The sequence below is a fragment of the Lynx canadensis genome, chromosome D1 (assembly GCF_007474595.2).
Source record: "Lynx canadensis isolate LIC74 chromosome D1, mLynCan4.pri.v2, whole genome shotgun sequence".
Classification (NCBI taxonomy): domain Eukaryota; kingdom Metazoa; phylum Chordata; class Mammalia; order Carnivora; family Felidae; genus Lynx; species Lynx canadensis.
Genome location: NC_044312.2, coordinates 16,695,641 through 16,707,008, shown reverse-complemented (window position 1 = coordinate 16,707,008; position 11,368 = coordinate 16,695,641). Strand labels below are relative to the sequence as shown.

Here is an 11,368-nt window from a genome sequence, read left to right as displayed (position 1 = left end):
CAACCTGGAGGGGAGTCCACGGCAGTCTCGGGGCCTTGCATAGTGTGACACACTCACCACCTCCGGCGTCACAGGGACCCACTGGGTAAGGAAGAGCTGTTACCCTGCCCCACCCGGCTCATAAGTCTTCCAGAGTATCCTATCTCAATGTCCTGGATGTATGGCTTAGAGGCTTGGCATGACAGCCATGGGGGCAGGAGGGAATTCAGGCCGGAAACCGAGAGGTCGGGTGTTAAAGCTGTCCTAGCACAGGTGGCTTCATGGAGCACAGACGGGTGGGCAGACAGGGAAGGAGTCTTCAGAGGTAGACATTGAGGGTCTGCAGAATGCCCCGGCGGCAGAGTGGACAGTTGCGGTGGTAGATGGGGTGGCGCATCAGGATTTCAGTGCAAGCCTGGCACAGGCACAGGTGCCGACAGGGCAGCAGCAGCACCGTCTTGCTCTGGTCCTGGCAGATGACGCACTTCTTCCGCTCCTCTTGCTCCTTGAGCAACTTCCATGGGTCTTGCCCAGCTACGGGCTCCTCCTCATTGAGCCTCTCCCGGCCGCGGGCAGCTGTTGCTCTGACCGTCCCGACCTCCTCCTCTTCTGCCTCTGATCTGGGCCCTGTTTCAGGAAGAGTGTCCTGTCGCCAGGTCCTGGCCGAGGGCGCCCTCCTCGGGCCACCCTGAGGAGCCCCGGGGGCCCCTCCCCGGTTCGGCCAGGTGGCCAGCTGCAGGCTGCGGCTCCAGACTCGGCGCCAGGCCTCCAAGTCCAGTGCCAGGCGAGATAGCCGCACGACATCTTCTCGCAGCCGGTGGTAGGATGGCCGGGCATGGAGCTGACTGAGTGCCCGGGTGGCCAGTCTCAGAGTGAGGTCCGGGTGCAACACGGTCACCATCACCGCCAGCACACAAGCCAGCAGCACCAGGCCGGTGACATTGACAAGCACGAAGCTGGCCAGGAGGCGGGCAGCTGACGCTAGGAGCTCCAGTGCTAGTTGGCAGGGGGTCCAGAGGAGGATGGCCATGGCCACAGCACTGCTGGAAATGTGGGCTAGGAAGGCAGCTACAACGTCCGTCATCCTCCACAGCGGCCCCATCACGGCATCCCACAGGGCCAGCATCAGGGAGAAAAGGTTCTGAGTGCCAATGAGACAGATGTTGACCAGACTGTTGATCACGTAGGCCACCAGGCTCATGGCAATGGCACAGATGTCACAGGCCTGGCGCAGCAAAGCATGGCCACTGGAGACCACGTTGAGGACACCCCGGTGCAGTATCTCCCGGCTCCTCAGTGCCCCGTGAGAGGCCAGGTGCCCCAGGAGCTTTAAGCTCTCCAGGCCAGAGCAGCAGCTGTACATCAGAGTACACAAGGCCTGCAAGCCCCCAAAGGTGAACCGGACCAAGGCTTCGATCAAGGCCAGCAGTGAAAGCAGGACTCCGCGGCCCAAGTGCAGAAGACTAGTCAGTACCGTGTGTGGCAGGTTGTAGACGAAGGCCAGGAGCCAGGCCAGAGAAGCCAGGAGGGAGGACACCAGCAGGAAGTTGAGATCCAACACCAAGGTCAGCAGGTCCAGCACAAGGCCCACCCCATTCACTATCAGGTACACAGCCTCCATGATAGGACTGTGGAGGTTAATCCAAAAGGAAGTCTGACTCCCGGTTGAGGAGGGTGTCAAGGTTAATAATATTTGGGGGCGTCGGAGATTAATTTGGAAGGGAAGTGAGGCAGTCTCCGAGCCAGGGAGAATCAAGAAACAGAGGAAGGAGTGGGTTAGAGCGAAGTGGAGTCTCAGTGGAGGGAAAGGAGACCAGGTGCTGGTCCAGGAGCCCCGGTTTTGAATGCGGCCCGTTTGGAAGGGAAGAGGCCAAACATCTCTAAAGTGGAGGTGAGCCCGGGCTGGAGGAGATATCTCAGCTTTGGAGGCCTGGTGGTGGCGAACCACGGCCGGGCAGTGGGTCAGACCGAGAGGAGACCGGGAACGGATGGGATCGGGCCGGGGCCGGGTGGGGGCGGCGCAGGCTGGGCGCGGGCTCGCGGTCCAGCTACGCAGGAACCGCTGTCCCCGCCCGGCCCCTGTCCTCGGGGCTCGCGGCTCTTTGCGTCCAAAGGGGCAGTGGGAAAGGGAGTCAGCTTCAGCAAACCCCAAACGCGGCCTCTATTCCGCTGGGCGCCGCCATCTTGTGTGCGAAAGGGTGGGGCAAAAAGCGTGACAAGGAGGGCGGGACGACGAATTCCGGCCAATCTTGAGGAGCAACCTCAGGAAACATCCGGCACCCATTGGTCTGTTTGAACGGTGCCCGAACGTATTTACTTTCCAGAGGAAAGGGCGGGGACAGAATGAAGTCCCGCCCCTTTGAGGCGGTGATTGGTCAGTTGACGGGCAGAAGTGGAATATGCCCTCCTCCTAGTCCCGCCCCCTAACAGCAGGATTTTGGACTGGGCCAAATACGGGAGTTGTTCTTGCTCCTAGCCCTCGATTGTGAACTTTTTAGGTGCTGTTGACGGTTACTGCCTCTCGGCTGGACTCTGGGATTTTATCGCCTCCACATCCTCCTCAGACTCGCTGCCTCGTCCTCCTCTGTTCATTCATTCATTTAGTCTATCGTTTATTGAGCTCCTGCAGATACATTGGGGATACAAATAATGGTTAAGGGGGTGCCTTCTCTCAAGCCGTTCACAAGGGGAAACATTGTTGTTACAGGGCATTCCCAAGCTGCTATTCCAAACTGTTTCCTTTGGCGCCATCAGCTTTTCTCAGCATCTTTAGATTACCTCATTGTGATTATGAAAAGGAGGCCACAGACGAGAAATAGCTCACCCTCCTACACTAGACCCTATTGTTTGTTTACTAGAACATTGTAGTTAGATCCTCAACAAGTTATCCTTTCCTTTAATATTCAAAATATATTTGAGTCCCCACCCCAAATATATCGGGAAGCCAAACCTGGTGTTCTCTACCAATGCCAAGGATACTTGGGGGTCTGTCTTATCCTTCCCCTGGTCACCATTGCTTTAATTTCCTGCTCGTTTGAATGCTTCATCTCCACTCTGGCCTGGACTCCTAAAAGTGTTTGTCCCCCTTCACCCTCCCAACCCCAAGCACTACCTGAATCCCTCATTCCCCAAAGCATCACTAATACAAAGCGGAGGTATGCAGCAAGCCTTCACTGAGATGTGGGGTCCCAGCAGGGTTACAGCATAGTGTGGTGCAGGGACTGCCGTTCCTACAACTCCACTGGTTATGCTCCAGCCTCTCTCTCACACCTGTCAGGCCCCAACTTAATGTTTTCTCTGAGACATGTTTTTCCCTTCCTCTTCCTCTTCCTCTTGGGATTTCCCCTCCCTTTCTCTAGCCATCAGACTCCAACTTCCTATTTTGTTATTTGATTTTACAGAAGAGTCTGTCTCTACCCCCACAAAATGCTAATCTCTCTAAACAAGGGAGCATAAATAAAGATTTGGTTTAGCCTCCTGCTCAGATCATGGTCTATTGTGATTGTTGTTACTGATGTTTTTATTGTCCGACTGTGCATTTTTTCCCCAATTTCAAATCTTGGAGAATACACCCACCTCCATTTCAAGATGTTTGATCTCCCCACCGGTAACCTGTTCTCTTCAGAAACCTTCCTTGTTCCGTGAACACTAAGGTGTTCTTAATCTGTATTTCTGCAGCACTTCATACCAGTGACCACTTCCTCCACCTTTGGCCCCTGGACATTACACTCTCCTGCATTCTTTCATGGCCCCTTCTCTCTACATGATGATTTCCAATTCTGTGCCTTCAGCCTGAATCTCTTGCAAAGTTTAGGTTCCAAGTGCTTCCTAGACATAGACAGTGCCTGAATATCACAATGGTACTTCAAACTCACCATGTTTCAAACTCAGCAAATTTGCTGTGCCTACACTGTGTGCAATTAACCAGCCAGCTTTCAACACCAAGAAAGACATTCTTAGAATTGGCAGGATCCTCTAAAACGGTATTTCCATTAGTTTGGGACCAAAGCCTTCCCTCTGAGTGACCTGAGACTCGCCAAAGCCACTTAAATGAGTTATAACCTTTGACTCAACTGGCAGCCCGGCTGTGGGCAGGCAGAGGTTTTCTGTGTGGCCAAAATTCTTGTGATAAATGAATTGGTGTATTGCAAAATGCTCTCCGTTCTTCATCTAGAAACAGCTGAAAATTACCGTGTGAACACAATGCAAAAGAAGTGCTGAGCTTCGGGGACGCCTGGGTTGGCTCAGCCAATTAAGCGTCCGACTTCAGCTCAGGTCATGATCTCATGGTTTGTGGGTTCAAGCCCTGTGTTGGCTCTGTGCTGACAGCTCAGAGCCTGGAAACTGCTTCAGATTCTGTGTCTCCCTCTCTCTCTGCCCCTCCCCTGCTCGTACTCTGTCTCTCTCAAAAATAAATAAACTTTTAAAATATATATATATTAAAGAAGTGTTGGGCTTTGGTTAAGCCTCTGACTCTTGATTTCAGCTCAGGTCATGATCTCATGGTTTGCAAGTTTGAGCCCCACGTAGGGCCCTGCGCTGGCAGTGTGGAGCCTGCTTGAGATTCTCTCTCCCTTTCTCTCTGCCCCTCCCTGCTCGCTCTCTCTCTTAATAAATAAATAAATAAACTAAAAAAAAAAATTTTTAAAGAAGTGCTGGGCTGACACCCCCGTGGAGAAGCCAAGGCACGTCCTAGAGCTGAGAGGTTTTAAACCACTCCCCTTGAGGTGACCTTGGAAATGATCACTTGGTTTGGAGTCAAGTGGTATCTCTTACTAACTTGATAATGTTTCCTTTTCCTCCAGGACTGTGTTTCAGATGAGAGCGGGTTCAAACCCACAGTTGCCAAAGCGGGGGTCATCACCTGTTTGGAGGCTGGAGAAAGGAGACCGGAGAGAGTTGGCGGTAAGATCTTACACCGACATTAAGGAGGAAGTTCAAATTGCTTACTAGCATGAGTTGCAGTGATTGAGAAGAAAATCATCCATATCTGGAGAAAATTTAAGGCCTAGAGGCACATTCTATCCTTGTAGAATTTTATCACGGAAGTTGTAGTGGGGAGACCTGACCCCAAGGGGCCTCCTGGATCAACAACTCGTTTTCTGCTGTGGCGCTAACTGCGGGAGGGCTTTTGCTTTGCTAGGTGAGAGATGCGAGCGGCCATAATGAAAGGGGATTTTAAAGATGGGGTAAAACCATGAAAGAATATCCAGTTCAGGGGTCTTGTTTCTAATCTTGTGTGTCCTTTAACCCTCCCCTTCGGCTCCCCATCAAGCATTCGGTGTAATTTCTATTACTGCCGTGGCTTAGAGTTGGATTTTTTTTTTCTTTCTGATCCAATTTTGCTTTTGACTTATACAAATCATTTACAGTGTCCCAAAGTCCAAACTGTATAAAAAGGTACATTCATAGGTTTGTTTTCATTCTGCCCCCTCCACCCTGTTCCCTCCCAACACCAGCTAAGGGCCCCGCAAATCACAAACATACCAAAAAATGTTTTCCTTGGTCAATCAGGATCCAGGGCTTGGCATTGGCACAGCAGAACTCATAACCCTAAACATCAGCTCTGTTCATGACACCATTTGGGCCCAGGGAAGCCCTTTCCTGCATCTCTGAGGGGACTGTGTCCAAAAGCCACAAACAAAACTCCTGAATTTTTATGTGGGAGAGGATTCGAGCAGTTAAAATGCTTAGGTAAGAAAAGCATTAATTAACTAGTCGAATCCTCATGCTTTTCTTCTTGTTCTAATTTGCGGTTCCAGAAGTACTCAGAAACTAATGCAATGGCTGAGGAACATTTGTAATGTCAACTCAGATATTTTAAACGGTGCATATATGTACATCTAGATGAAACATGCATACATATTTAATTGGTTGTAGCTCTGTTTTAATGGAAGGAAAAGACTGAAAAAAAGCACCTCGTAATTTTAGGCATTGATTTAAAAGATCGTTGAGGGCAAGTCAATGATGATGTGACTGACGTGGTTAGTAAAGGTAAAGAGAAACAAGGTTCCAGAAGCATTTTTTGTGCCATGTTCCCTGTAGGGCACAAAGGTGAACTTGTTTCTAGACCTGGCCTCAATTGTGCTGATCGTGATGGCGTTCTTGGGAACAATAAAAAGATTATATACAATGTTTTGTGGTTCTGCCCAAAGATAAAACATCCTGGAAAGACACACATCACATTTGACTTCACTACCTCTCTGGGACACATGACGGGAACACAGGCTCAATGCCGTTAAACAAGTAGATTCGGGGCGCCTGGGTGACTCAGTTGGTTAAGTGTCCAGTTCTTGATTTCGGCTCAGGTCGTGATCTCACAGTTCTCGAGTTCAAGCCCCATGTGGGGCTCGGTGTTGACAGCGTGAATCCTGCTTGGGATTCTCTCTCCCCACCCCTCCTCCCCTCTCAAAAATAAATAAATGTTTACAAATAATAATAATAATATTACAAATAATAATAATAATATTGACAGGGGCACCTGGGTGGCTCCATCGGTTAAGCGTCCGACTTCGGCTCAGGTCATGATCTCACAGTTCGTGAGTTCGAGCCCCGTGTTGGGCCCTGTGCGGACAGCTCAGCGCCCGGAGCCTGCTTCGGATTCTGTGTCTCCCTCTCTCTCTGCCCCTCCCCTGCTCATGCTCTATCTCTCTCTGTCTCAAAAATAAATAAAACATTAAGAAAATTAATAATAATATTGACAAAAGTTTAACCAAGAAAATCTAAGTTTATTTGACTATTTTACTTTGTTTATAATTGATGAGGCAATACTAATATATTATTATTATTATTATTATTATTATTATTATTATCATTAACTGAAGTCCATAGTTTCCATTAGTGTTGACTCTTTGTATGGGATTTGACAAATGTATGAGGCCATATACATACACCATTCAGTGCTATCTGGAATATTTTCATTGCCCTAAAAATCCCCACATTCCACCTATTCATCCCTTCCCTCCCTCTCCCCACCCCCAACCCCTGGCCATCGCTAAATTTTTTTCCTCCTCCCCCTAGCAACACTAATATTTTTTTTTAACTTTAAAAAAATGTTTATTTATTTATTTTGAGAGAGAGAGTGCACGCATGCACACAAGCAGGGGAGGAGCAGAGAGAGAAGGAGAGAGAGAACCCCAAGCAGGCTCCATGCCATCAGAGCAGAGCTTGATGCGGGGCTCGGACTCACCAACTCGTGAGATCACGACCTGAGCCGAGATCAAGAGAACACACTTACCCGACTGAGCCATCTAAACCCCCCCAAACCCCACCGTCACGAATATTTTTAGGGTCTCCATAGTTTTGCCTTTCCCAGAATGTCGTGTTGTTGGACTCTTATAGTACGTAGCCTTTCCAAATTAGCATCGTGCTAATATGCTATGTATTCACAATATGTATTCAGGGTTCTTCCATGGCTTTTTGTGACATGATAGCTCATTTCTTTTTATCCCTTACCTATGAGTTTGTTTATCCATTGTCCTGTTGGAGGCCATCTTGGTTGCTTCCAGTTTGGGCAATTATGAATACAGCTCCCGTAAACATCCACGTGCAGGTTTTTGTCGGACATAAGTTTTCAGCTCACTTGGGTAAACACGAAGAAGGGCGATTGCCTGATTGCTTGGTAAAGAGTATGTTTAGCTTTGTAGGAAGCCGCCAAACGATCTTAGGAAGTGGCCGTACCACTGTGCATTCCCGTCAGCACTGAGTGAGAGCTCCTGTTGCAACACAGCCTCACCAGCATTCCTGTTACCCACCGGTGTTCTCAAATTTAGCCCTTCTAACGGATGCGTAGGAGCCCCTTGTTGTTGTTGTTGTTGTTCTTTTAAATTTTTTAGTGTTTATTTATTTTTGAGAGAGAGAAACACACACGGAGTGTGAGCGGGGGAGGGGCAGAGAGAGAGGGAGACAGAATCCGAAGCAGGCTCCAGGCTCTGAGCTGTCAGCACAGAGCCCGACGCGGGGCTCGAACCTACAAACTGTGAGATCGTGACCTGAGCCGAGGTCGGATGCTTAACCGACTGAGCCACCCAGGCAGCCTGCACCTTGTTGTTTCAATTTGCAATTCCCCAGTGACAACTGATGTTGACATCTTTTCATATGGGTATTTGCTATCTGTATATCTTTTTTTTTATTTAAAATTTTTTATTATTGAAATATAGTTGACATACAATGTTACATTAGTTTTACATGTACAAGATAGTGATTCAACAATTAATACATTATGTAATGCTCACAACAGTGTTACCATCTGTCACTGGATGTTACTATATTATTATTGACTATATTCCCTATGCTGTATTTTTCATCCCCTTGGCCTATTTATTTTATTTTTTATTATTATATTTTTAATTTTATTTTTTATTTTTTAAAATGTACATCCAAATTAGTTAGCATATAGTGCAACAAATGATTTCAGGAGTAGATTCCTTAATGCCCCTGACCCATTTAGCCCATCCCCCCTCCCACAACCCCTCCCGTAACCCTCTGTTTGTTCTCCATATTTATGAGTCTCTTCTGTTTTGTCCCCCTCCCTGTTTTTATATTATTTTTATTTCCCTTCCCTTATGTTCATCTGTTTTGTCTCTTAAAGTCCTCATATGAGTGAAGTCATATGATTTTTGCCTTTCTCTGACTAATTCCACTTACCATAATACCCTCCAGTTCCATCCACGTAGTTGCAAATGGCAAGATTTCCTTCTTTTTGATTGCCGAGTAATACTCCATTGTATATATATATACCACATCTTCTTTATCCATTCATCCATCGATAGACATTTGGGCTCTTTCCATACTTTGGCTATTGTTGATGGTGCTGCTATAAACATGGGGGTGCATGTGTCCCTTCAAAACAGCACACCTGTATCCCGTGGATAAATGCCTAGTAGTGCAATCGCTGGGTCGTAGGGGAGTTCTATTTTTAATTTTTTGAGAAACCGCCATACTGTTTTCCAGAGTGGCTGCACCAGCTTGCATTCCCATGTATATCTTTTTGATGAGGTGTCTGTTAAGTTCTTTGCACATTTAAAAAAATTTTTTTTAACGTTTATTCATTTTTTGAGAGACGAAGCGTGAGTGGGGGGGGGGTTGCAGAGAGAGAGGGAGACACAGAATCTGAAGCAGGTTCCAGGCTCCCAGCTGACAGCACAGAGCCCTATGGGGGGCTCGAACTCACAAACTGTGAGATCATGACCTGAGCCGAAGTCAGATGACTGAGCCACCCAGGCGCCCCCTAGTTCTTTGTATATTTTAGATGCTAGGTTTTTTTTTTAATCTTTATTTATTTTTGAGAGAGAGACAGACAGACAGAATGCAAGCAGGGGAGGGGCAGAGAGAGAGGGAGACACAGAATCTGAAGCAGGCTCCAGGCTCTGAGCTGTCCCCACAGAGCCCTATTTGGGGCTTGAACTGACAGACCGGGAGATCATGACCTGAGCCGAAGCTGAACACTTAACTGACTCAGCCACCCGGGGGCCCCATTAGATGCCAGTTCTTTATCACATGTATGTTTTGCAAATATTTTCTCCCAGTCCGTGGTTTGTCTCTTCAGTCTCTCAACGGTGCCTTCCACAAAACAGGAATCTTCAATTTTAAGTCCAACTTGTCAATTTTCTCTTTCATAGTCACGCCAAACCCAAGATCGTTTCGATTTTCTCCTACGTTATCTAGTAGTTTTAAAGGTTTGCATTTTACATTGAGGTCTAAGATTAATTTTTGTGAAACATGCAAGGTTTGTGTCTAGATTAATTCTTTTGCATGTGCCTGTCTAGTAGTGTTTTAGTTCCCAAAGGATTAACTAACTTCTTTTAAATTCTAAAATACTTTCTAAATCTAAGGGAGCTCTATTCTAATAAACTTGTAAGGAAACAAACGTGACAGAACACCCTGTTAGCAAGGTTCTGGGGAAACAGGCACTCTTATACATTGCTGGTAGGAAAGCAAGACATTACCAAGCCAATGGGAGGAGGGCAGTATCTATAATACCTATATGTACATTATTACGAAACTACACTAATCAAGACAGGGTAGTAATGGCATAAGACAGAAATTCATACAGACCAATAAAGAGAGAGCCCAGAAGTAAACTCTTGCATACTTGGTCATATGATCTTCAGCAAGAGGGCTAAAACCACTCAGTGGGGGAAAGGATGGTCTTTTCAACAAATGATGTTGGGAAAACTGGATATCCACATGCAAAAGCATGAATTTAGACCCTTATCTTACACCATTTACAAAAGTTAACCGAAAATGGAAGAAAGACCTAAACATAAGACCCAAACCTATGAAATTCCTAGGAGAAAACATAGATGAAAAGTTTCATGACATTGAACTTGGCAGTGAATTCTTGGATCTGACATGAAAAGCATAAACAAAACAGAAAAATTAAATCATACTACATCGAATGTGGAGGCTCTTATGCATCAAGCAGTACAATCAACAGAGTAGGGAGCAAGTCTATCAAGCAGGGGACAGATAGTATTTACAGGCCATGTATCTAATGGGGGTTGGTGTCTGGAGAGTTCCTCCCAGTCAATAGCAGAAAACCACATAGAGGAGGATTGTGTGGGAGACCTGAAAGGACATTTCTCCAAGGATGATGTGCATTTGGCCAGCAGGTATATGGGGGGATGCTTGGCATCTCTGGTCATCAGAAAGGTTACAGTAGGGACACCTGGGTGGCTCAGTTGGTTGAGCGTCCGACTTTGGTTCAGGTCATGATCTCATGGTCCATGAGTTCAAGCCCACGTCGGGCTCTGTGCTGACAGCTCAGAACCTGGAGCCTGCTTCCGATTCTGTGTCTCCCTCTCTCTCTGCCCCTCCCCCGCTCATGCTCCGTCTCTCTCTTTGTCAAAAATAAATAAACATAAAAACAAATTTTTTTAAAGGAAAAGAAAAGTTACTAGTAGGGCTCAGGTGGGGTGTCCCCTTCTACCCTGTGGGTTGGCTACTATGAAGGAAACAGAAAATAGCAGGTGTTGGCAAAGATGTGGAGAGGTTGGATCCCTTGTGCACTGTTAGTTGGATTGTGGAGTGGTGCAGCAGGATAGAAAACAGTATGGAGGTTCATCAGAAACTTCAAAATAGAACTACCCAATGATTCAACAACCCCACTTCTGGGAATATATGCAAAAGAACCGAAAGCAGGGTCTCAAAGAGATTTGGCACACCCAGGGTCATAGCAGGGCTATTCACAACACCCAAGACGTAGAAGCATCCCAAGTGTCCGTTGACAAAAAAAAATGTACAAACAAAATGGGGTCTATGCATACAATGGAATATCATCCAACCATAAAAACAAATGAAATTCTGATACATGCTATAACATGAATGAAACGCGAAAACATTATGCTAAGCGAGAGAAGTCAATCACAAACGGGTGATACTGGGGGCG

General features: G+C 46.9%; 1 protein-coding gene across 1 annotated transcript; it reads right to left on the bottom strand.

Moving 5' to 3' along the window:
* Positions 1–209: 209 nt before the first annotated feature.
* On the bottom strand, positions 210–2,847 carry RNF26 (ring finger protein 26). The gene has a single exon (XM_030332574.2). It carries the CDS (start codon positions 1,598–1,600, stop codon positions 299–301), a length of 1,302 nt encoding a protein of 433 aa, XP_030188434.1. The 5' UTR covers positions 1,601–2,847; the 3' UTR covers positions 210–298.
* Positions 2,848–11,368: the final 8,521 nt, after the last annotated feature.